Genomic DNA, 26,821 nt, shown 5'->3' on the forward strand with positions numbered 1-26,821 from the left:
CTTACATTAATTAAGATTGTGAAAATCAGTTCTTTATTGGTGGAGTTTGGGGCCGGGTCAGTTTTGGGGCCCTTGACAGAAAGGGATTACCCAGCTGAAGGGGGAGGGGGGGGGGGTCTCAAGGGGTCACAAATATAATTCCAATGACTATGACTGTGCTAATTGAAATCGGTATCATCTAAAATTCATAAAATGACACAAATTACATGAAAATTGGTTCATTATTAGCGGAGATAGGCACAGGATCAATTTTGGGGTTCTCGGAATGAGAAGGGACCACCCAGAGGTGGTCAGGGGGTCATAAAATCACTTCCAATGACTTTGGATGTGTGCTAAATGGACTCAGTATCATCGAAAACCCCTAAAATGACACTGAGATTGTGAAAATCGGATCATTATTAGCAGAAATAAGGGTGGGGTCTGTTTGTGTGCCCCAAATTTGGAAAGTGCCCCCCAGAGGGGGTACAGGGGTCGGAAAATTTGTACCCCATCATTTTTCAATAATTAGACCCAAAATCAATCAGATAAAACAAAAAAATCAATTTTAGCACAAAAACCCTACGGAATTACACTGCATAGCGCACTGTATACCCCATATAGATTGAGGAAATTAACTTGAACTAATATGGGTCACGTGACCCCTCGTCTGGGCCGACAGCATCCCCTATACGTGTTCGTATAAACTACATCCAGGGGTGTGGAGAGGGTGGATCAGGAGTCGCCGCTGCCTCAGGGCCCGATCTTCTCCTTTAATTTGTTTTTTAACTACAGTGAAACCCCTCATCGGCTCATCCTCATTTCCTCATCGTTACATTTAAACCCAGAAGCTGATTTTTCTTTCTTGCCGGAAACGAAACAACATTTACCGCTGTTAATGGTTCAGTTTCAAACTTTAGAGAAAATGGTTATTAACCAGAAATGTGCGTTACAAAGAAATGGGTTTGCATCCTCTTTGTCCAAAAAAAATGTATTAACCATCTTCTCACGTATTTTTTTTTGCCAATCTTAGGGAGAAATAGTGTTCAACAGTCGAGGGTGCGAATTGACTCGATCGGTCCAAACGTCCCGCTATCTCCTTCATTTTCGATCATGCGGCGAAATAAAAGTGACCATTTTTTTTTTCGGTAAAATATTCAGGTAAATGTCACGGATAAATAATAATTTTGGCCTTTTTTTTTTTGGTGTACAAGATCGAGGCTCGTGAAAGAGCTAACATTAATCACAGAACAAGTCAAACCGACACATAAAACACAAAATAAGGCAGACAAGATGGGGAGAGAGGGAGAAGGACACCAACACAACATGTGAGAGCAGGGACATCGAGAGAACTGTGGGAGGGATAGGGCTTGGGGGGAGGTGGGAGAGGTATAAAACATATGGACTTCCAAGAAAGAAGTTGGAATTTCGAAAAAGTGTATCGGGGGTGAATTAGCGGGGGTAGAAAAGATCAATGTTTTGGATGGGGGAAGATAAGAGATGGTGGTGAACAGCTGTTTTAAAGTCCTGGAGGGAGGAGTGGGATTGAAGGGAGTGGGGGAGTTTGTTCCAGGCGTGGGAAAAAAGAGGAATGAAGGAGTGAAGGTGAGCAGAGAGACTAGATTTTGGCAGTTTAACCATAAGAGGGTTGCAGGCAGATCTTGTGCGACCTGCAGAAATATTTGGGGGACAGAGCACAGAGAGGGCTGGGGGAGCTCGGCCTAGAGAGGAGTCGGTAGAAGACAGAAAGACCACCAACCTGCCTGCGGTGAGTGAGTGAAAGGCCCTCGGAGTTAGCTTCATCGCAGGAGATTCCAATGATTCTGAAAGCTTTGGCTTCAACAGCGTGAAGCCGAGCTAGGTGTGAGGCAGGAGCACCGGCCCAGAGGGGGGAACAGTATTCCATTGAGCTGCGGATGAAAGCCTTGTCTGTGGTGAGGAGCTCAGGTGTGCCAAGGAAGGACTTCGCACGACGGAGGATGCCCAGTCGGCGACTGGCTTTGGAGGCCAGCTTGGCAATGTGGTTTTCCCAAGAAAGATCATGGCAGATAGTGAGACCCAAAAGCTTGAGCGACAGAACTTCTTGGAGAGGATTGTTGAGAAAGTAGATGGGAGGGTTTTCCAGTCGGTCTTTTCGGAGAGACATAGTAAGAGTGTGAGATTTGTCAGGATTGAAAGACATGTTCCACTTGTTTGACCAGTCTGTGATTTTGTCCAGGTCTGCAGAGAGTGAGGAGGCTGCAGGCTACCGATCTGAGGGATGAGGAATGGAGCGGCAGAGAGTGGTCATCAGCAAAGAGATAGAGAGGATTTTCCAGATACTCGGAGAGATCATTGATGAAGACCAGAAAAAGCACAGGGCCCAGAACATTACCTTGAATACCTTGGGGAACTCCAGCCAGAACAGGAGGGGCGATGAGAGAAATCCATTCAGGGCCATATGTTGACTACGACCAGAGGAGAGGAAGTCCGCAAGCCATGCGTGGAGATTTCCATGGATACCATAGGAGGAGAGTTTGGTGAGCAGAGCTGGGTGCCAGACCGTATCGAATGCACGTGATATGTTGAGGGAGACAGCTCTGATTTCCTGTTTGGCATCGAGGACCTCCATCCGTTGTTGAGACAGCAGAAGCAGCATGTCCAGAGTAGAGTGACCTGGTCTGAATCCAAATTGATGATCGGAGATCAAGCCATTTGAGAAGAGGAAAGATTTCATATCCGAAGCAATGATGGATTCCATGACTTTGCTGATAATTTGGAGCAGGCTGATTGGTCTGTAGTTGCAAGGATCTGTTTTTGCACCTTTTTTGTGTGAAGCGGTAATGTTTGCTGATTTCCAGGATGCTGGCAGATGACCTTGAGCAAAAGATAGGGTGAAAAGAACAGAGAGAGGGTGAGATAGAGCGGCAGAGCAGGATTTTAGGACCCGTGGGCTGATGCCGTCTGGTCCAGTTGCAGAATCAGAGTCGAGGTTAGACAAAAACTTCACCTTGTCAGGAGAGAAGGAAACAGAGTCCAGGAGTAGTTGAGGTCGACTGGGTGCGGTGGGAACAGAGAGCGAGATGGGTTTGGGACACAAGATTTTGAGGCAAACACAGAGTTGAGGCATTCGGCTTTGTCACGTGCGACTGTGTAGCCATTGGAGGTAAGGGAGGGGATGGAGGGGGAACAAACACCAGAAACGGATTTGACCAGACGCCACCAGGATTTGGAAGAGGGAGACAGGTTTGAGAGTTCATTCTTGAGTGTGGAGAGATAGAGCTTCCTGGCACTCCTGAGGGTAGACACACACTTGTTCCGAACTTGGTGGAAGGAACTGAGATTGCCTTCAGTTAACCTTCAGTTCATTACCTTCAGAGATTACCTTCAGTTCATTACCTTCAGAGATTACCTTCAGGTCAGGCCTTGTGTGCATTTTATCATATACTATCGGCCTACTGTTTCAGGCCGTTTGTCTGGCAATCCATGACGCTTTGGACAATTGGACCGCACTGTATGTTCCGTACTCTGCAACACGTATGAGGTTCACCAACTTCAACTTGTATAATAGATTTATTAGTACTTTATTTATTGACTTTTGAACACTTGTACTGCGAGCTAAAAATCCGCTGCTGTGATTTTGCTTTATTTATGAGCTCGTTGCTCCTCGAATATAGGTTCTTCGTTAAAGAAAGTTCCTTAAAAAGTTATAAAAGAGAAAGAGTGGGGGTGGTCTCTTCTCCACTTCTTCCTGGAAACGACAAATTGCACCAATCAGCGCCGAGCTTTCCGTTCAGTAAAACTTTCCTCAACGAACGACTTCGATTTCAGAAATTTATTGTGCTTAAGATACCAAACGCATCGTTGGAATTCTCTATGAATATATATATATATATATTTTTTTTTTTATTCGATGGCGTGAACAGCTGGGCGGTGTACCAGCAGTATGTTGTTTTTAGCAGACTTGTTGGTGTAATGGTTTGAGCGGCTGCTCTGAGTTGTCGCCTGTCGGAGGTCGGTGGTTCGATCCCCGGCCGAGTCATACCAAAGACTTTGAAACAGGACGTGCTGCTTCCTTGCTTCAAGGTGAGGGTCTAAAAGGAGGAGAGCATGGATTATCAACCATACGGGAAACGAATGCACAGGAAATAAACTTTCCCGCGTCTTTTCGATTTCGAGTGAAATAGATTTTACATTATTTGTATAAATTATTATTAATTTTTATTATTATTCACTTTACTTGTCAATAAAATATCGATGTTCTTCCCTTTGTATGAGATGGGGCGGTCAGATTGAACTGAAGGAACCTGAGCAGTATGTAATATATAGACTGAAGGGTCCTTCAGTTGAGGCTGATTTCCCACTCCAATGTTCGACTATTTATATACAACATAGAAAAATCGTCTGTTTGTATAATATTTATGCATTAATCCGAGTAACGTTAATTAATCGATGATTATTTGTGATAATTAACAATAATTTTACACCGTGCTGACGCAAATATTTTTGGCGGGAATTTGATTGGCGTCCGAAGTCGCGTGCGCTTAAGTACCTTGTTTCGAGTTGCGGTTTTTAACCACGAATAGAACGATGCTGGGAACTCAGACAAAGTTGTCTAAGTTTTTTGAAGCGTCTGCACGTAAGCGGGTGCTCAACGCTGCAGAGAAACTCTCAGTGGATCCTGAAGTGAGTTGCTCGGTTTTGCGTCACTTTCCGTTGAATTGGAACCAACAGGTACTCTAAGTGAAGGTAGCAAAAAAATTGAAGTGATGCAAAATTTCCTCCAAGCACCCCAGACGATGTATCGGGGGTGTGGGTTCCATAAGCAATCAGCTTGCCAAGTCAGCCGTTCCTTATCGAACGGTTGATTGGTTGGAGTGCTTAAAATCAAGCGAGCCTATTGGCAAGCGCTCTACAAGCTCATTGGTAATGGAATACACCCCATAATTAATTAAATGTTGCGTGTATATACATATTACATACGCAAGATAGAATGGAGTTTGAATGCTTGAAATCTCCTCCCCCAACCCCCATTGCCCACACCCCTTACCCCCATTGCCCACTCCCCTTTATTGCATGTCTTTCCACTTTTTTTTTTCTTTTTTTTTGTATACTGAATCGAGGCTCGTGAAAGAGCTAACATTTACTTCACAAACAAATCAACCAGACAAACAAAACACACAAAAAAAGGGAGCGGAAAACAAGATGGGGAGAGAAGGGGAAGCACACAAACACAACATTTGAGAGCAGGGAGATGTGTGGAAGGGAGAGGGCTTGGGGGGAGGAAGGGGGGGGGGGGGTGGAGGGAGAAGTATAAAACACAAGGACTTCCAGGACAGAAGTTGGTATTTCAAAAAAGTGGAATTGGGGTGAAATTAGCGGGGGTAGAAAAGATCACGGTTTTGGATGGGGGAAGATAAGAGATGGTGGTGAACAGCAGTTTTAAAGACCTGGAGGGTGGAGTGGGATTGAAGAGAGTGAGGGAGTTTGTTCCAGAGGCGGGAGAAGAGAGGAATGAAGGAGTGAAGGTGAGCAGAGAGTCTTGATTTTGGCACTTCATTTACTTCTATAGTCCTCATCATTATTCACCTTTATTTTGGGTTAAAAAGCCTGGTTTTGGCTTGATGGGTAAAGGGGCTGGTTTAAGATCTTGGGGTCTTGGGTTTGAGCCCCTGTCGTGCCGTTAAATCACACCAGGTGGGTTGACTCAGCCTGTCATCATTCCGAGGTCAGCAAAATGAGTACCTGCTTACTGGGAACAGGGGGCATAGCAGTGCTCCCAGCAATGATGCAACCAGCAGCCACAGCCTACATAGGAAATAATAAAATATTTTGGGTTCATCTTTCGGTTGTTACAGAAATACATCTCCTACAAAATATAATACCTGTGACTTATTGGAGTTGGGTAGTGGGATTCCTTCCACCCCTACCTAACCCCCTCTCCCCATCCCATCCTCATTTTACCACTGCATCCAATGGATTTATGTCCTATGATTTCACAATGAAACCAACCTCAGATGAGTTCTTCGTAAGTTGATGAGGTCGACAAGACAGCCTGGTACGTAATGCTGAACGCATCTTTGGAAGGTAATCGATAAGCCGGTTGTCTATGAAATGCATGGATGAAGAAGTTGGAAGTATTGTTTTATTCATTATTTTGAGTGACAACCCTTAGCGTGCGTGATCCTTGTATGATGTTTTTGGGCGTGCTACTCTGCATTGTTTTGTCGGCGAGCTGATAATGGTCGAAACTAGAGTCCAACTTGATTTGCTTTTTCTATTTTTAATTGTTTCCGCCTCGGAGCATCGATAAGTGTAATCTATTGAAAGGCATTGGCAACCTCTGCTCACCCATGCTGCATTTCCGAGTTTGGCCTCGGTTTTGATCTCTCCCTTTTTGTCAGCCCTGTCCAAAGAGACAATGCGCATTGTCAACTCGTAATGGAGAAGTTTCTAACTCTAGGCGTTGGAGTCGAGTATTGGAGGAAGAATTTGATAAACCTTACTACATCGAGGTTTGTCTTTATTCTTCTATTGATGTGAATTGTTTAAAGAATCAAAAAACTAACCCTTAAACTTCCAATGATGTTGCATCCTTCTGGACATAAATCTGGGCCTCCACATCATGGCAACAGCTCAATTGGAAGCTCCAAACCATACCCTTTAACTTCCTTCCCATTACAATGCTCAAAAGAGCTATAATCTTTTGTTGCTGTCCAATGATATACGAGAATTTCCTACCATCAATATGGCTTTAACGATGTACACATTCTGCATTTTGGACAACATTGATGGGAACATTCCTTAGACAAGTATATTTTATTAAATGTGTTTCTTTTCTTCCTAAATGTTCATTATTCCTTTACTTTTATTCTTCCAGCTGGAAAAGTTCATTACTGTGGAACGCAAGAAGTTCACTGTCTATCCTCCTCCTCGAGATCTCTTCACCTGGAGTCGTCTCTGTGAAATGGACAAGGTGTGAGCTGGGGTTTCATGTCCGTACAACATGAGCAGAGTGACATGTTGTCAATATTCTTGGGGTTTGGCATTATCTCCGAGGTCCATTTGCTATCTCAAAGACAGGTGCACCATTCTCATGCTTCTCCCAAATGTCCCATTTGCTGCAAACCCTATTGTAAGAACAGCTGATTGGATAAGCTCTTGTCAATCTTGTGCAATGGACGTGCACAAGAGTAAAGGGCAGAGCCAAACCAGTTACAAAAGTATAAACTACTTTTTCCCCCCCCCCCTTTTGTTTACACTAGCATTGATTGGCTCGCTATGCTTGCCTCACCATGCGTTGCTGCAGATGCACAAACTTGTTTTAATTGAGGACAATGACCCGATTGCATAAAACTCCCTGCACCTTAAAAAAAAACCACCTTTAGAGGCCATTTTCCCCCGCAAAGCGGGGGTTGGCCTTTTTCGGGAACCGTGGTTGTTGTTGTTTTTTCGGTCCCCTTTTTGAAGCAGTGTTTTACGGCCGGATGCCCTTCCTGACGCCAACCCTTTTTGCCGCCTTTAATGACAAACAGGGAATTACCAGTGAACTGGTACTCAATTAGCCGACCTCGGAAGGATGACAGGCTGAGTCAACCCCCCTGGCGTTAATTCAGCGATCGACCGGGATTCGAACCCAGGATCCTAGGATCCTAAGCCGGCACCCTAGCCGCTAGCCCAACACCAGGATCTGCACCTTAAGGAAAGATTTTCCTTAATGTAATTCCTTCGCTAAGGATTTCCTTAAGTGCTGTTGCATAAACATCCCTTAAGGATAAGGATTCCTTTAGAGTTAAGGAAATCTTGAGGAGCCGTTGCTATGCCAGGCAACCAATCAGATTAGCGATAGGAAGAGACATCCAAAAGTAAGAACACATGATGAACACACAATTTTAAATGACGATTGTTATATGTTGCATGCGGAACACGTGCTTGCAGGTGAAGGAGGAATTAAATCATTCTTGTATAAAATTAATTTGATTCTCATTGAGAATTTTATCACTTCTGCCACCGAAGGTGGGCGAAGCTTATGGGCCGGTTGATAAATCATCCTTAAGGGAAAAGTTAAGGATTTCCTTAACTTTTCCCTCAAGGACATCATTAAGTTGAGGATGGTTGCATATACGAACGACTTATATGCCTCCGCCCACATTATTACATCATTATAATACTTGTATCAAATTTGATTTAAATCCATTCAGCTGTGCCTAAGTTAGCACATTTTTACATGACATGACCTTTGACCTCTTGACCCCCAAAATCTAATCGGTTCATGTTTTCATCAATATACACACAGTGAAACCCCGATTTTACGCGCCCGATTTTACGCTAATTCGGACATAACGCAATGAGTCATTGGACCTTTTTTTTTTTTGCTCTTTCCGGAACTTCTTTCCGGAAATGGAACAAACTGCTAGAAAAAGAAAATCTTTTTCTGTGACAGATAAGCTTCACGCACTTGACGCGATCAAGACTAAAAGTCAAACTCAAGTTGCATGAGACCTCGGGATACTGGAATCAACACTTCTTAGCTGGAAATCTCAAGAAGAAAAGTTATGTGCGTCGCTTTGCAAAGTTGAAGAAGAAGCAGGACTACAAGCCAAATGCCTGAAGACAGCCAAAGATGTCAGCCTCGATGACTCCCTGTACGAGTGGTTTGTTCAAGCACGCTCAGAAGGCCTTCCAATTTCCGGTCCTATTCTCTAAGCTCAAGCCAATAAGTTTGACAAGCAGATCAACAGAGAAACCTCACAGTTCAAAGCTAGCAATGGATGGCTAGACCGGTTTAAACGCCATCATGGGATTTCTCAAGTGTTAGTGTCAGGAGAAATTCGCTCAGCCGACAGTGCCACCGCCAGCGAATACCCAGCTCAACTAAAAACTCTCTTAGAAGAAGGTGGCTACGTGGAAGAACAAGTGTACAACTGTGACGAAACAGGCCTCTGCTACAAGATGATCCCAGACCGTACACTGGCTAGCAAAGATGACGCCCACCGACGTGAGGGGGTTCAAACAACGCAAAGATCGCGTGACGTTGTTTTGTGTAAACAAGACTGGAACACATAAGTTAAAACCGCTCATGATTGGCAAATCTCGCTCGCCCCGCTGTTTCCACCATGTCAACATGAAGTCATTACCGTTCGAGTACACGCACAGCAGCAATGCTTGGATGACAAGTGTCATATTTGAGGATTGGTTTCACAAAACTTTTGTCCCTGCCGTCCGCGCTCATTTGCGTAAGCAAAAGCTAGAACCCAAAGCTCTTCTTTTGCTTGACAACTGTCCCGCCCATCCGCCAGTTGCCAACCTAGTAAGCCGTGACAGAAAGATCCGAGTTTCTTACCTTCCCAAGAACACTACAACCAAGATCCAGCCCTTAGATCAGGGGATCATCTCCGTGTTCAAGCAGAATTACAGGCGGGAATTAATTCGAAGAATTGCAGACGACTCAACAACGCTTGAAGCCTATCTGAAAAGCCTGAACATGAAGGAAGTTTGCCACTTACAGTCACGTGAAAAAGTAAGTACACCCCGTGTAAAGTTTTGACTTTTTCAACATATTTCAACATACAGCTATTTGATCTTCATTTCAACAACATTGATAGATAAAGGTGATATAATATAACAAATATCATGAAACATTTACATTGAAACATTTACATTTACATTTACATTACATTTACAAACATTTACATAAACATTGTATAATTTAAATAAACATAAATGCAAATTTCGCATGTGGAAAAAGTAAGTACACCCCTACATTTATCACTACTTCGAATACCTAAAATTAGAATCAGGTGCACCAGCTCAGGTGCAAATGATTAGAACATCGTCAGAGAGGATCTTGGAGGAACCTGTCTTATTTAAACCTCAGACATTTAGTTTGGTTTGCTCTTTGTTGTTGAAGTGTGCAGCGTCACCATGCCTAGATCAAAAGAGCTCTCTGAGGCCTTCAGAAAGAAGGTTATAGATGCCTACGAGTCTGGGAAGGGATTTAAAAAGATCTCCAAGCAATTTGAAATCAATCATTTGACTGTCCGGAAGATCATCTACAAGTGGAGAAGATTCCAAACAACTGCCAACTTGTTCAGGCCAGGCCGCCCCAGCAAGTTCAGCCCGAGAGGAGACCGCAAGATGCTGAAAAAAGTCTCTAAGAACCCCAGAATGTCATCACGGGACCTACAGGTAGCTCTTGCCACTGTTGATGTCAAAGTGCACGAGTCTACCATTAGAAAGAGGCTGCACAAATTTGATCTCCATGGGAGGTGTGCCAGGAGGAAACCTTTGCTGTCCAGAAAAAACATCAGGGCAAGACTAAAGTTTGCCAATAAACACCGAGGCAAAGACCAGCACTTCTGGAACAATGTGCTCTGGACAGATGAGTCAAAGGTAGAGCTATTTGGCCACAGTACCAGAAGACATGTTTGGCGAAAACCAAAGACAGCATATGACCACAAGAACCTGATACCAACTGTAAAGCATGGTGGTGGAAATAATATGGTTTGGGGCAGCTTTGCTGCATCAGGGCCTGGGCAGCTCACCATCCCAGAATCCACTATGAATGCTTCATTGTACCAGAGGGTGCTTGAGGATAATATGAGGCCATCTGTCGGGAAGTTGAAGCTCAACCAAAGGTGGACCATGCAACATGACAATGACCCTAAACATACCAGTAAATCCACCAAGGAATGGCTGAAAAGAAAGAAATGGAGGGTTCTGGAATGGCCAAGTCAAAGCCCGGATCTAAATCCCATCGAGATGTTGTGGGGGGATTTGAAACGAGCTGTGCATGCAAGAAATCCCTCAAACATCGCACAGCTGAAAGAATTCTGCATGGAGGAGTGGGCAAAAATTTATCCGAGTCGATGTCAGAGACTGGTAGACAGTTATAAGAAACGCCTACTTGAGGTTGTTTCTGCCAAAGGGGGCAATACCACCTATTAGAGCCAAGGGTGTACTTACTTTTTCCACATGCGAAATTTGCATTTATGTTTATTTAAATTATACAATGGACGACAAAATGTAAATGTTTCATGATATTTGTTATATTATATCACCTTTATCTTTCAATATTGTTGAAATGAAGATCAAATAGCTGTATGTTGTAATATGTTGAAAAAGTCAAAACTTTACATGGGGTGTACCTACTTTTTCACGTGACTGTAGGTGGGAAGGTCTAACGAAGGTTGACGTTGAAGGAAGGTTGATGTCTTTTCGAAGCTGTCCATGCGCTCACGCTTTCGAAGTTAAGTAATTTTTTCACAATTGTGTTGTTGTCAAAACGGTATCTATCTTTCGGTTTGTGTACCTATCGTGTGTCTTTCGTAAGATTCTCGGTGTTAATTTTTCATACCTGTATACAAAATCGTCGGTTAATTCGTGTCGCCTATTTTGAGGCCTAGTACTAGTAGGCTACCGTGCCCGACCTTGAGGCCTTGTTTTTCTCTCAGCGGTCCGTCGATTGCGCTGCAATTACTTTCGTTCTCTGTTTTTGTCCTAGTATTTCACCCCATACTTCCTTGTTTAAAATCTCAAATCAAAAAAAAAATTTCCTTCTCTGTTCTTATTCGTTTATTCGTTGTTCTCATTTATTTGTTCGTTAGTTCTTCGATCACGTGTTTCACCCCCATTTCCATTTTCCATTTCTCCAGATAGTTTTCACTGCTCAATTTAAAAATGTTTAAACTTTCCCCTGAAGAACTGTATTCTGTCGTATATTATAACACCTTTTTCTTCTTCTTCTGTAAAAGGATGCTTTCGACTTGCTCACCAAATCTATTCATTCCAAAAAAAAATTCCATCTCTTACAGTTCCTCTTTTCTACATTCCCGAAACACCCATCCTTCAGCGTCCTCAAACGTATTTTTGACTTGAAGGTCACAAGAAACTCATTTTGCAATAAATGTTCGTTTCCCATTAATCGGTCACTTTCTAAAATCCAATCTCACCCCTCCCCTCCAAATCTTCCCCATCACCCAGTCCCTCCAAAACTTCCCCATCATCCCTCCCCTCCAAAACTTCCCCATCACCCCTCCCCACCAAATCTACCGCCTTGCCCCTCCCCTCCAAATCTTCCCCATCACCCATCTCTTTCAAATATTCCCCCTTGCCCCTCCCCTCCAAATCTTCCCCATCACCCATCCCTTTCAAATCTTCCCCCTTGCCCCTCCCCTCCAAATCTTCACCATCACCCCTTCCCTCCAAAACTTCCCCATCACCCCTCCCCTCCAAATCTACCCCCTTGCCCCTCCCCTCCAAATCTTCCCCATCACCCATCTCTTTCAAATCTTCCCCCTTGCCCCTCCCCTCCAAATCTTCCCCATCACCCATCCCTTTCAATTCTCCCCCCTTGCCCCTTCCCTCCTAAACTCGCCCCACACCCCTCCACTCCGAGACTCTCCCTCGCTCCTCCCCTCCTAGACTCCTCTCTCACCCCTTCTCCTCAAAGCGTCCTCCCCGCTTCTTCCCCCTTCCAACTTTCACCTTCATCTCCCCCAACCTTCTGCCTCGCTCTTCCCCCTCCTCAAATAACACCTCACTGTGCCTCACCCAATCACCAGCAAACCTTTTGTCTGCCCCATTCTTCCCTTTCTCCAAGCTATTCTGAAATCTCTGACACACCTTCAACAGCTCTCCCTACCACTTCCTCCTCTCTTCCACATCTTACCCTACCCCTCCCCCCCCCCCCCTGTTCTGTATCCGATGCTCCCCTCCCTCTTCCTTAACAACCAGGGCCTTCGCTGAACTCTCCATACAGGTTGCTTCTGACAAACCAGACTTGATCTGCTTAACAGAAACTTTCCTCCTTCAATACGTCTCCGATTCCTAATATCTCTTCCTGGTTACTCCCTCCTCCGGTTTGATAGACCTGAGCCTCGTCCTGGTGGTGGGGTTGCTATCTTTATCAAAAACTCTTCCTCACTCTCCCTGCACTGCCCTCTCTCCACCCCACCCCCAGGAGTACCTGTGGCTACGGCTTCCCCTCCGCTCCCACCTTTTGTTCAAATGTGTGTTGTACCATCCTCCAAACAGTGATGACTCTATTTACATTTTGCTGTCTGACAACATGGACCAACTTATATTCACTCATCCCAACTCTCTCTTCCTCAGATGTGGCGATTTCAACTGTCATAATGCCAGCTGGCTGAGTGTGGGTACCTCTCACACCAGCCATGGCACCTCAGCAAAGGACTTCTGCGACTCACTGGGACTGACACAATCTGTCAATTTCCCGACCTGGATCTCAGTCAACGGAGCATCTTCTCTTCCAGACTTGGTTATGACTAACTTCCCTGCAAATGTCTGCTGCTCTTCTTCTGCTCCAATCGGTTCTTCTGATCTTGTGCTTGTTAAAGTACACATCTCTCTGATCATTCTCAGAGAGCCTCCTCAGCGTCGACGAGTCTGGCATTTCACTCAGGCCGACTGGCACGGTTTTCAAGCAGCCATCAATCATCTGGACTGGTCTCCCATCTCTTCTGCCTCTGACATCAGCTCTTCCTGTGAATTCTTCCAAAGTAAACTGCTCTCTCTCATGCACAAATTTATCCCATCTCGTCTTCAGTTGTCATACGCTTATAGCCTTATACCCGTCCATGGTACACTGAATCTTGTGGTGAGGCAGTTGCCATGAAACAACTTGCTGTCGCTTCATGGAAGGCTAATCCAACTGAAGGCAATCCTAGTTCCTTTCACAAAGCTCGGAACAAGTGTGTGTCTACCCTCAGCAGAGCCAGGAAACAGTATCTCTCTACTCTCAAGACTGAACTCTCAAACCTGTCTCCCTCCTCCAAATCCTGGTGGCATCTGGTCAAATCTGTTTCTTGTGTTTTGTTCCCCTTCCATCCCCTCCGTTACCTCAAGTGGCTACACAGCTGACATTGCACGTGAAAAATCCGAATGCCTTAACTGTTACGGATTCGTCACTTCCGTTGTTGTGGTTTTCATCCACTGTAAACATTTTTGATTCCATGTACTATTATTGTTGTCGTTTAAGAGAGATGGAGATTTCTATTTTCAAAAGGTAAAAAAGTTAATGTTTTAAATGAAACCGGAACCGGACGACGAGGAAGAGGAGGAAAAGAAGGCGGAGCGAGTGAGTCGGGGAAGAAGCCCAGCTGCTTCGAGTTCTGGAGCAAACGCTGGTGAACGGGAGTCACTAGCAAACATTCGGGTTTCCCGGGAAAGGGATTCCTGCGACAGAGTTGTTATCGCTGTGACAGATCAACCTGCGTGTCAGGTTTTTGCGGTTGATTCCGAAGAGAATCATTGGCGTGCCGTTACGTCTCGAGTACGGACCGTTGGCCATTTTGCGTCGCGCCGGATTTCGTAACACTCTGGGCTCTTTGCTTCGCTTCAGCCGTTTTCACCCCATTCAGACGTTTATCTGGTGTGTGTGTGTGTAACGTGGATTTTGAAGGTAAATCTGCGGTTCGCCGATTTGGAGCCGTGATACGTCCATACACGAGGGTGTGATTTCCCAGTCGCCTGGAGGGCGCCTTTGGATTTCCCAGTCGCCTGGAGGGCGCCTTTGGATTTCCCAGTCGCCTTGAGGGCACCTTTGCGCAGCTTTGGCCACATGACTGTGACTGTCATCTGAACGGGATTCTGGTCTCGATTGGACATCGTTCTGACGATCGCTGGAGCGGATCGACTTGGTCTTGATGCCGGAATAGAGACATTGGGGAATGTTCTTCTTTTCGCTCACTTGGAGCACAGTGAGTTATATTGTACGAACCTGATGGTACCATCATAGGAAATATATATTGGTTGTACAATTGATTATTATTGTTGTTGTACTGTTATTCTTTTGTGATCTTAATACAATATTTGTTTGTTGGTAACAACTGGTGTGGCTTCACCATTGTTCTTTGACATACAGAATAACACATTTTTCTGCCGTGACTCCTCTCAGGGCTCGGAGGTACACTGTGACCGGGGGTTGGGGAGGAGCACGTAACATAACTCTGTGTTTGCCTCAAAATATTGTGTCCCGAACCCATCTCTCTCTGTACCCACCTTACCCAGTCAAACCCAGCTGCTCCTGGAATCTGTGTCCTTCTCTCCTGACAAAGTGGAGAAGTTTCTGTCAAACCCTGACTGATTCTGCAACTGGACCAGACGGCATCAACCCATGGGTCTTAAAATCCTGCTCTGCCGCTCTTTCACACCCTCTGTCGGTTCTCTTCACCCTCTCTTTTGCTCAAGGTCATCTGGCATCTGCTTGGAAATCAGCCAACATCACTGCTTTACACAAAAAAGATGCTAAAACAGATCCTTGCAACTACAGACCAATCGGCCTGCTCCCATTAATCAGCGAGGTCATGGAATCAATCATTGCTTCTGACATATAATCCTTCCACTTCTCCAATGGCTTAATCTCGGATCATCAATTTGGATTCAGACCAGATCATTCTACTCTGGACATGCTGCTTCTGCTGTCTCAACAATGGATGCAGGTCCTCGATGCCAAACAGGAAATCAGAGCTGTCTCACTTGACACATCACATGCCTTCGATACGGTCTGGCACCCAGCTCTGCTCACCAAACTCTCCTCCTATGGTATCCATGGAAATCTCCACTCATGGCTTGCGGACTTCCTCTCTGGTCGTCGGAAACGTGTGGCCCTGGATGGAATTCTCTCATTTCCCCTTCCTGTTCAGGCTGGAGTTCCCCAAGGCAGTGTTCTGGGCCCTGTGCTTTTTCTGGTGTTCATCAATGATCTCTCCGACTCTCTGGAAAATCCTCTCTATCTCTTTGCTGATGACTCCACTCTCTGCCACTCAATATCTCAACCCTCAGATCAGCAGTCTGCAGCCTCTTCACTCTCTGCAGACCTGGACAAAATCACAAACTGGGCAAACAAGTGGAACACGTCTTTCAATCCTGACAAATCTCACACTCTCACTTTGTCTCTCCGAAAAGACCGTCTGGACAACCCTTCCATGTACTTTCTGAACAATCCTCTTGAAGAAGTTCTGTCACTCAAGCTTTTGGGTCTCACTGTCTGCCATGGTCTTTCTTGGGAAAACCACATTTCCAAGCTGGCCTCCAAAGCGAGTCGCCGACTGGGCATCCTCTGTCGTGCAAGTCCTTCCTGGGCACTTCTGAGCTCCTCACAACATACAAAGCTTTCACCCACAGCTCAATGGAATACTGCTCTCCCCTCTGGGCTGGTGCTCCTGCCTCACCCCGAGCTTGGCTTCACGCGGTTGAAACCAAAGCATTCAGAATCATTGGAATCTCCCGCGATGAAGCTGATTCTGAGGGCCTTTCTCTCTCTCACCGCAGGCAGGTGGGTGGTCTTTCTGGCATCTACCGACTCCTCTCCGGCCTTGCTCCCTCTGCTCTGTCTGTGCTCTATCCCCCAAATATTCCTGCAGGACGCACAAGATCTGCCAGCAACCCTCTTCTGGTGAAACTGCCAAAATCAAGACTCTCTGCTCACCTTCACTCTTTCATTCCTCTTTTCTCCCGCCTCTGGAACGAACTCCCACACTCTCTTCAATCCCTCTCGTCCCTCCATGTCTTCAAAACAGCTGTTCACCACCATCTCTTGTCTTCCCCCATCCAGAACCTTGATCTTTTCTACCCCTATTAAAACACCCCAAATCCACCTTTCAATCCCCAACTTCTTTCCTGAAAATCGTAGCAGTGTTCATTTGCTTTATACTGTGTACCCTTCCCTCCTCCCTCAGCCCTCCCCCTTCTGCAGAGCTACCGATGCCCCTGCTCTTTACTGTTGTTGTACTTGTGTGCTTCCTTCTCTCCCCAAATTGTCTCCCACTCCCTTCATTGCATGTTTTATGTGTCTGCATGTTTTCATGTCCAATGTATTAGCTCTTGCACGACTCGATTCTGTTTCCAAAAAAACCCCCCAAAAAACCGACAAACAGACAGTGGTGAAAACATAACCTCCATCCACCTTTGGTGGAGGAGGGAAATATGCAAAACTGAGGCAACAATTACAAGTTTCATTATTTCTGATATCTCAGTGTTTAACCATAAGAAGTCCTCATTCATGTTAACGTATAGTTGCACACTTTACAACAACAACAACAACAACATGCATTTTAAGGCCATTTTCCCTGCTAGAGCGGGGGTTAGCCTTGCGGTCCCCATGACAATCTTCTCCATATTGCCCTATTTTCTGCATCTCTCCTTGTTAACCCCCTTGCCCGCATTTCTTCTTCCACCATCTTTAGCCAAGTCTTTCTTGGTCTTCCCCGTCCTCTACTTCCTTCTACATTAATTTCCATCACTCTTCTCAACCAGTCACTCTCATCCTTCCTCAACACATGACCAAACCATCTCAACCTGTTCCTCTTCACAGCATCAATCACAGGCTCTATTCCCATCATCTTTCGCAATTCATCATTTGTCTTCCTCTCTCTCAACGATACTCCGCACATCCACCGAACCATTCGCATTTCCAGCCTTCGTTGCTGCTCGACATTCATGACCCATGTCTCGCTCCCATAAATCATAACACTTCTCAGACATGCAGCATACACCTTTCCCTTCAGCTTCAACGACACTCTCCTCCTCATCAGCACGCCACTCAGTTCCCGAAACTTCTTCCATGCACATCTCACTCGAGCAACCGTTGCCGTGTCTGATCCACCTTCTCCATTCAGCATGTCTCCGAGGTAGCAAAATGTTTTCACACCTTCCAGCTTCACGCCATCTCCAAGATCCAACTCAACATTTCCTCCACCTGCAGCTCCCTCTGTGCACACCTTACATTTGAATGTAGCTGCTACACTGGTTAATGACCCTCTCAGACCACTACATTTTTGATGAACGCACATTGTACATTGAATGGAGTTCACTCCGACACCCTTCCTGCACACAGCACATGGCCACTTCCCAGTTCTTTCCACCTCACCACATGCTTTACCACTTGCCATCACCTTCGTCTTTCCTATATTCACCTTCAGACCTTTTGTCTCCATACATTCCTTCCACTTGTTCATCTTTTCCTTCAGTCCATCCATACATTCCGCAATCAACACCAGATCATCTGCATACAACAACTCCCACGGTAAACCCTCCTTTACGTCCTACGGAATCTTCAAGGCATTTCACGCAACAACACCAGATAACCTTATGTTGCCTCATGCAGGTCAAGGTGGTTATCCTTGGTCAAGACCCCTATCATGGACCTGGTCAGGCTCATGGACTTTGCTTCAGTGTCAACAAACCAGTCCGTCCTCCACCAAGGTCAGAAAACTTCCTATGGTACTGGTACTGTCTTCAGTGTCTTGTGATTAATTTACCTCTATGGACACTCCGTGCCTGTATCACCTTTTATTCTACAAATACGTTCTGGAATAGATGTGTCAAAGTCTCAAGGGGATATCTGTTTATTACATAAGCAAATACAACTGAATTTTAACTCCCTCCCTATACCCTCCTACACCCTCCCCTTCTCTCTTTCCTGTGTTCCCCATTTATACATCTTCTCCTGCTCTTATTTCTAAATTCCCAACCCTCCCTTGTCCCTTTTGTCATCCTTCATTCTCTAGCTTTTCACTATCTCTCTCTGGAGTACCATATACTCTTCAGACGTCGGTGGGACCGAAGCAGCTTCCTCATCAAGGGTTATGCTGGGTGGTTTTCCGTTGCCGTTTCCCAGCAGTAGTTAGGGAAGGCATTTGTAATTTGTCCAGGGTGCCTGCCGGAGAATACTCACTGACTTTATGTGACGGACACAGTGTCATATTTAACAACCACCGATTAAATGCCGGCAGACAGGAAGCCCAGTTTAGCGTCCATCCGAGGACATTGATGAATTACATTTCTTTACAAAATATTACACTTCTTCACAAAATACAAAATATTACAATTACAAAATATTATCTCTCTTCTCTGTGCATGCACGATCAGGTGGAATTCAGAGTCAAGGTATTGCGAAAACTGCAGGTTCGTTTTCTGATTTGTGTTCAAAATATAACATTTAATTGAAATCAAGTTGTTCCTCGATCATAAACTGACATTTGTAGACAGAGACAGACAGACAGACAGACGGACAGACAGAAGTGAACCAATTGCTGAAAACCACTTTTTGCTTTGCACGTGCTGGGTAACTAGTCTTGCTCTTCCATGACCCTTAATCTTGCACAGAGAGATTGTGTTGCTCTTGAACTGCCACCATTATCCTACCTTCTGGGGTTGGCCGGGGGAAGCTTGGCCCAGGTCATTCATGAATCGGCCTGGCCAGGCCTGACATTCGCCTAGTTAGGGCAGGAATTTTGAATTTGGCCATGGTGCTGGCGATACTCACCTACTCTTTGTGAAGGACACCATGGTATCTTTAACGTCCACCAACGAATGCTGGCAGACGGGGCTCACGGTGTAACTTCCATCCGAGGGACGGTACACACATTGATTAATCAACCTGCCTGTGAAACCCCAAACTGACAGTTTATAGCTGGGTCGGGATTCAAACCCAGGCACGACAGCTTCGAGGTGAGTGTGCACACCTCCAGTGCATCCTGCCAGATCTTTTTCTCATTCTAAAATGTCTGCATTTTCACTCCAATAAACCCCACAACCTCATGCGTGTATAATAAACACATAAATAGCTCTAAGTAATAGTTGTACTGAATGACAGGCAACCTTTATGTGACCATCTTGAAAGTCATGCTGCTGTTAACACAATGCTGAATTAAATCGTGTTTTTCAGCCTTCAGAACATATTTCGGGAACTAACAACGGACATTGAAGGCTTTGTACATCCAGGCCATGGAGACTTGTCCGGTTGGGCCAAGCAAGGTATGATTCATGTTGATTCCCATTTTTTTTATTTTGTACCTCCAATTGTAACTTTGTCTCCGATCAGTCTTGTGTGTGTTTGTATGTGTGTGTGTTTGTGTGAAATCAGGTGTGTTGCTGCTGAATTCAGTGCTGACTGTGCGGGCCGGAGAGCCTAACTCGCATTGCGGGCGGGGTTGGGAACAGGTGACTGGTGCCTGCCTCTCCGCCCTTGCTAACTCTCGATGCCAAACGCCACTGGTCTTCCTATTATGGGGAGCAAATGCTCAAAAGCGTGCAGCTGACATTAAATCGGTATGCCTGACCAACATTTCCATTCTTTTTTCAGTTCATTTTGCAAGTTGATGTTTCCGGCTGAAAAGTAATGTTGGAAAGATGTTACAAACGGAAGAGGATGCAAAATGGCATGTTTCGCTGACCATTTTCTTTTCTTTTCTTTTTCTTCCTTTCTGTCCAGTCCGAGCATCATATCCTTCGTGCTCCACATCCATCTCCGCTTTCTGCACACAGGGGATTTTTTGGCTGCCGACACTTCTCCAAAGCAAATGCTCTTTTGGAGAAATCTGGGCAAAAGCCCATTGACTGGGCAGCACTTTAAGGACTTTTTTTTTACGTTTTCCTGAAGCTTCCCTGTTGTGTTAAAAACTTAATAAACCAACTAACCCCCTTCCTTCTGCTTTCAGATCAATACTGTTAAATATTTGTTATTCGGTTCAAGTTGCCACTGCAGTGATGTTTGACAGCATTGCAAGTTTGACATGTTTTCCATGCATGTATTATGAGGAATATGCTCCCTGGAATTTTGGAGAATTTCTCCTTTTCTAATGCTCCTGCTCATCAACTATAAAATGTACTTTTGTAACTACCAAATAAAAACACTTTATTTTATATTATAGTCGATTTCCAGCTATCCATGTCTTGGAAGACAGTTTTTTCTAATAAGTTTGTTCCATTGTTAATAAAAGTTTGGAAATTAGCCGGTGTTTGAAAGTTGTTTTGTTGTATGTTTGCTTCTTTAAGGTGCTATTGTTTTGATTGAGATTAGAGAAAACAGTCAGGAGTTCCTTTTTTCATGGCAGTGCATTCCTGAATTTCGATGGGGTGATGCCAGGTAATTATGTGGGGCACACTTGTGGCCTCCTTCCCTCAACACGTGAGCATAAATATTCCAAGGAACTTGTTTCCTGTCACACTGGCGTTGCACGTCGTGTGCGGATGGTGCACCCTGTTTGAGCCATGGCCTACTTGGGCCTCAGCAGTCTGACAGTTTATAGTCGGACAGAGATTTGAGCTTGACTACTCATACATGCCAATCCATTGTGATCCCTACCTGTAACGCGGACCATCAATATCTCATTCCTTATCGTCTTTTTACCAACTCATGAGATTTCCCTGCTCCTGCCCTACTCTTACCTCCCACAGTGACATTAAGTATATAAACTGATATATTTAATTAATGTGGTTTTGGTAAAACACAGGTATTATGGGCCAAATGGACGCCTTCTTCCTTCCTCAAAGGTCCTCCATTGTATTTCATGTTCACATTATCCAAACGGGCAGGTGCGAACTAAGTAGATCTACTCTTGAATTTGAGCCACCACTGAGTCTGAGAATAAATAAATTATATTCTTTTTTGAAATGCCATTGTCATATAGGCAATCTGTTCATCCCCCTGCCACTCTTCCCCCTCCTCGCTCACCCCCATCCTCCCTCTGCTTGCTCACCCCATCCTCCATCTGCCCGCTCCCTTGCCCACCCCATCCTCCCTCCCAGCCCCAACACTTCTTCTCCTCTTCCCTTCATAATGGGTGAGGTCCAACACACACCATTTGCCTCTGTACACCACCCATGGATCTGCCCAACACTACCTTCATGGATCTGCCCCGGTTCATACTCAATACCCACTTTTAAGAGTGAGGATTACTTTCTCCAGCCGGTCATGTTTGTCTGGAAACGATTACTTCACAAAGCGAGGAACTTTAGATGATGCCTGAGTTATCTCACCTAAATTTTAACTTTCTTTATTTTATTAAATTGTCACAAGAAAATTAGATTCGATAACTCAACCCGTGTACATATAACCTAATCACTTAAGGATGATTCACCACTCTTACACAATCACAGATAGAGTCCACTGTGGTTAAAACATCGGAAATGAGACTTTGCTTTTTTTTGGACAATAGTTAAGCCTCCCTCTATAGTCTATACTCTATACCCTACTATTGTGGCCAAAAATATTGGCACCCTTGCACTTTTTTCAAATAATGCACCATTTCTTCCAGAAAATTTTTAAAATGAAAAAGTATTTTGGTATCCACATATGTATTTCTTTGCTTTGCAGTGGAACAAAACAAAAAAAGTTCAAAAATTACTAAATCTGAGCTTATTCCACACAGAAATCCTAAAATGGCCCAGACAATATTGTTGTGGATATGAGGATTGTATTTTTTTTATTGTGTGTTTTATTAATATTGCTTGATTCTGGACCCTCCTGCCTCCAGTGTTGTGTAAAGGTCAAAGGGCGTCCCATAATTAGTCCATAAAGCATACACGTCAGCCAATCATAGATTTCCCCCTGGTTGATAGTTATATCTTTATTATGTGTATTAGGGTAAGGCCTTGTCTCCCATTAAGATGACACTCCATTGCACCAAGTGAAATAGAGTAGATTCCTTTCACTTTCCCCTTTCATCATTGCCAAGCCTCGATTGCCAATTACATCCCCTCCAAAACCACCATTGAACATGTGCTCGGGTCGGGGAAGACGGGCGTGCCCGCCCGTCGTCATCAAGGGCGGAGCCAGAGGGTCGCGTGACCAACCAGGGCCGAGGTGAGCACACCGATGGGCGTGTCCTGAAGGCCGGCGGCTTGATCGCCGGAGGCGCTATAAAAACGCGCGTGCAAGGTACTGCGTAAGATCATCCAGCAGCGATTCTTGTCCAAAAGAGACCATCCAGAAAGACCATCCAGAGAGATCATCCAGAGAGAACATTAGTGAGGATATCCAGGGAAGCACACAGCCTGCTATTCATCGCCTTGCTCGCCAAAGTTGGACCAAGCAAGAGAGTTGGGCAAGAAGCAAGCACGTTGTTCAGTGGTGTGGTTGGACCAGACGAGTCCTGGCAAAGCACGCGACGTCCACGCAGCAGGAGCAGCAGCCACAGCAGCTTCAGATACAGCAGCTTGGGGCCTGGACGGCAGTTTTGAGCGGGGCCGCGAAGGAACGGCGGCTGCCAAACGCGCCGATCGTGCTGCAGTACTGGTGGACCTTCCTCTCCCTCTAGCCATCCACCTCCCGCCAGTCCTATCATCATTCCCCGCATGAGTCTGTCTTTGTTTGTTCTGTCCCTGGGTATTTAATTAAGCTTGTATAAGGAATTTGCACTGTGTCTCTAATATCTTCTGTATATTATTTTCTTATCTTTCCTTCTCCTTGGTTTTTTTGAGCCTGTAAATAGTAAATAAATTAGATTCGTATTTCCAACCTTTTTGTCTTCTTCTTCACATCCGTGTCGCCTTAGTCTTTTCCCTATTGAATATCTGTGGTGCGATCTGGCCAACGTTCGGGAATCGGGTTAGTCGGGATAACTGTACGGCCGCGGTGCCATCCGCTCGGCAAACCAACATCCTTATCCGCGGTCCGTAACAATTGGTGGCTGGGAGTGAGATACGAGGCCCGAACCAAATTTTTAAAACATAAAAAAAAAAAAATTTGGTCAAAATTTGGAGCGGCCGAAATTTGGTTTGTTTTAAAGAAAAACCCGAATTTAGAAATCGCGCCATGGCTAGTCAAGGCGATCGGATGCCGGTGGGGGAACTAGAGGAGGGGTTAGGAGTAACCCAGGATCAGAGGGACGAAATAGAGGAGAGCAATGAGGTGGTTGAGGAGGTTTCAGGCGCGCAAAATGGCGCTCTCACGCACGAGGTTACAGAGGCGCAAAATGGCGCCTCGTACGAGCGCGCGGTAGCCGAGCCCGCTGTACCAGCGGGCTTTAACATGCAGCAGTTCATGGCACGGTTCGGCGAATATATGGCGGAGTCGAAGTGCGACAACGAAAAAAGAAGCAGGGAAATGAAAGAAATGAGGGACGAAGCGAGGGCTGATAGTAAAAAAATGGAAAACAGAATGATGGGGGTAATGAGGGACGAAGTGAGGGGTACCAGTGCCCAAATTGGGAAGATAGACAGTAAATTTGAGGGGTTAGACAAGAAAATGGAGGGGTTAGACAAGAAATTTGAGGGGTTAGACAAGAAATTTGAGGGGTTAGACAATGGGATAGAAGGGGTGAAACATGGGTGAACGGGGGTGGAAAATAGAATGGCTGCCCAGGAGAATCAGATAGAGGGGGTGAAAAATGGGTTAAGGGGGCTATAAGATAGGATGGAAGGCAAATTGCGGGAAATAGGGGAGCAATCGGCCCGGGAAATTAAACGGATGCGGAACCAGATAGAGGAGGTGAAAATCGGGTTAGAAGGTAAATTGGATGCTCAGAGGGATGAATTGGGACAGATGAGGGTGGCATCTACTAAGGAGATGAAAGAGGAGATACGACGAGGTGTAAGCGAGGAGGTCTCGGGGGTACGCGAGGAGGTAAAGCGAGGTGAAAAGCGTATGGAGAAAGAGGTGAGGAATAATACGGCTAGGTTACAAGGGGGCATAGAGGACCTGACGCAGGAGGTGGAACAGCTGACGGTGGGACAGACGGAGTTAACGGAGCAGGTACAAAAGAACACTGCGGTACCAGGAGGGTTAAAAGCGACGCAAAAAGACATCAGAGATGGGTTGATAGCGACGAAGAGGCAATGTCAGATGGTACGTGAGGGACTGACAACGAGGTTGGACGAGGTGACAGAAGTAATGGAGACGAAGGACCGGGAGGTGAGGAAGCACATAGAAACGGTCAAGGTAGCCTTAGAGGACGAGATAGAGGAGACGCACCGGGAAATAAAAGAGGTGAAGCAAAAGTTAAAGGAGGTGGAACAGGGGGTGAGTGAAATTAAGAAGAGACGGACGGAAACTAAGAGAGAAATACAGGAGGAGGTGATGGAATATGTACAAGGTCGGTGTTCAAATCATGATTATGTGCTCGCTAACCAAATAAAGAGTTTGCAGGTGGTGAAGGAGGTGCGGAGACGAGGTGCCAAGGTGAGTGGCGATATATTCGGAAATGTAGATGATGTGAGGGGAGCTTCAGTCGGCTTGTGGGTTGCTTTGGATCCGGGTGTTCGTGAGAGGCCGTTGGTGAAGTGTGCGACAGGTACGGTGTGCGAAGGAGGAGGTGTGCGAGAATGTCCGACTGGGGTGTGTGAGGAAAAAGTGCGCGCCAAGGAGTGAGTGTGCTGTCGAGAGTGAGTTGGTCGTAGCGCGTGTGCGAGGGGGCACATGGAAGCGCGGTGTGGTGAGTGTTACAGAGGAAGTAACGAGAGAGTGTGCGCAAGAGGATGCGCGAGAAAGGTGTGTAACGGACAGGTGCATGGGGAAAGAGTGCGCTGTCAAGAGTAAGGAAGAATGCACACCTGTGGTGAGTGTTACAGAGGATGTAACGAAAGAGTGTACACCTGTGGTGAGTGTTACAGAGGGTGTAACGGGAGAGTGCGCGAGAAAGGTGTGTAACGGACAGGTGCATGAGGAAAGAGTGCGCTGTCAAAAGTAAGGAAGAATGCACACCTGTGGTGAGTGTTACGGAGGATGTAACGGGAGAGTGTGCGCAAGAGGATGCGCGAGGAAGGTGTGTAACAGAGGAGTGCATGAGGAAAGAGTGCGCTGTCAAGAGTGGTGGTGAGAGTAGTGAGAGTGACACGGAGCGTAAGTTGGTTGTGGCAGGTGAGAGAGGATGTACACCTGGAATGGAGGGATGCACACCTGGAATGGTAGAACGCGTATGGGAATGCACACTTGAGTTAGTAGTGAGGCACGTGGTTGGGTGTGCAAGTGAGAGCACACCTGTGGTTGTCACCGAGGAGGGGGAGCAAAGAGGTGTGTTGGTGAAGTGTGCAAACGACGAGTGTGTGCAAAGGTGTGCGGTGGTCAGGTGTGTGACCAAGTATGTGAGCGAAAGAACGAGTGCAATAACGAAGTACGCGGGGTGTACGGGCGGCGTTGGAGCACCGAGCTCGGTGAGGGTGAAAGGGGTAGCGTATGCGTGTGAGCATGCAGGTGAAGCATCGACGGTAACCGGGTTAGCGGTTAGAACGACATTTAGCCGAATCGAGCCCTCGGTGCGCGCCGAGCAGCGTCGCGTGCCGCGAGGACCAGCGGGGATCCGAACCACGGCGGTTTCGAAAGAACCGCCGTACGCGATCCACGCTGGGCCTCGCTTTGAACGGCCGCGTCCGTGCTCCACTAGGCGGAGCGGGCAGCCCGATAGGAAGGGTCGTCATGGCGACCCCTTTTTGTTGAGGCGTTCCGGCAGGTCGAGATTGGGCCATTGGACGGCTCTGTGCCGAGGTGGTGCGTGGGATCTCGGCCCGGGTAAGTGTCCTTCCCTGCACCGAATGCTGGACGCATCCAGCCGCTGGCACCAAGCAACCCGCATTCATTGCTCGGCTTTTCGAAGCCGAGCTTTAGAGATGAATTGGCGCACCGAGAGGATTTAGTGAGTAGACGTAATGATGAGGATAGTGTTTTGGCCCCGAAATTAGAAAAACAAAATTTGATGATTGGCAGAGTGAGGATTGGCAGACGATTGGCAGATGATTGGCAAATTTTTGATTTGTTGAATTTGAGTGCAAAATTGATAGTGGGAGATGCCCGATGTGGTGGGATGGCAGCTCTGTCATCCCTCACAGCGGGGGCAAAGGAGCATTAGTCTTATGGGGTTTATGGCAGTGAAAACTAGCCCGGGAGGGTTTGGATAATGTGTAGGGACCTAGAGATTGACAATAGGTAACGGTAAGGTTAGGTAGCTACATTGGACAGGTAGCTGGGGACATAGAGAGGGTAGTTTGGATGATAATGACGTGGTATGTGCTTAGTTTAAAGGGGAGACGGGGAGCACTAAGTTAGCAGGGCAACAGGTAGATTAGATGATGCCATGTGTATGGTTAAAAGGTGTGATTGAACAGTTGTGCAACTGGACAGGTGGAT

General features: G+C 45.9%; 1 protein-coding gene across 1 annotated transcript; it reads left to right on the forward strand.

Annotated features, from left to right (window-relative positions):
- Positions 1 to 4,280: 4,280 nt before the first annotated feature.
- On the forward strand, positions 4,281 to 20,710 carry UNG (uracil DNA glycosylase). Its single transcript, XM_068119931.2, has 7 exons — positions 4,281 to 4,641; positions 6,360 to 6,470; positions 6,836 to 6,931; positions 18,083 to 18,180; positions 19,646 to 19,734; positions 19,844 to 20,028; positions 20,192 to 20,710. Exons 1-7 carry the CDS (start codon positions 4,546 to 4,548, stop codon positions 20,330 to 20,332), a joined length of 816 nt encoding a protein of 271 aa, XP_067976032.1. The 5' UTR covers positions 4,281 to 4,545; the 3' UTR covers positions 20,333 to 20,710.
- The last annotated feature ends 6,111 nt before the right edge of the window (positions 20,711 to 26,821 follow it).

Source organism: Myxine glutinosa, chromosome 6, assembly GCF_964187855.1.
Source record: "Myxine glutinosa chromosome 6, kmMyxGlut1.1, whole genome shotgun sequence".
Taxonomy (NCBI): domain Eukaryota; kingdom Metazoa; phylum Chordata; class Myxini; order Myxiniformes; family Myxinidae; genus Myxine; species Myxine glutinosa.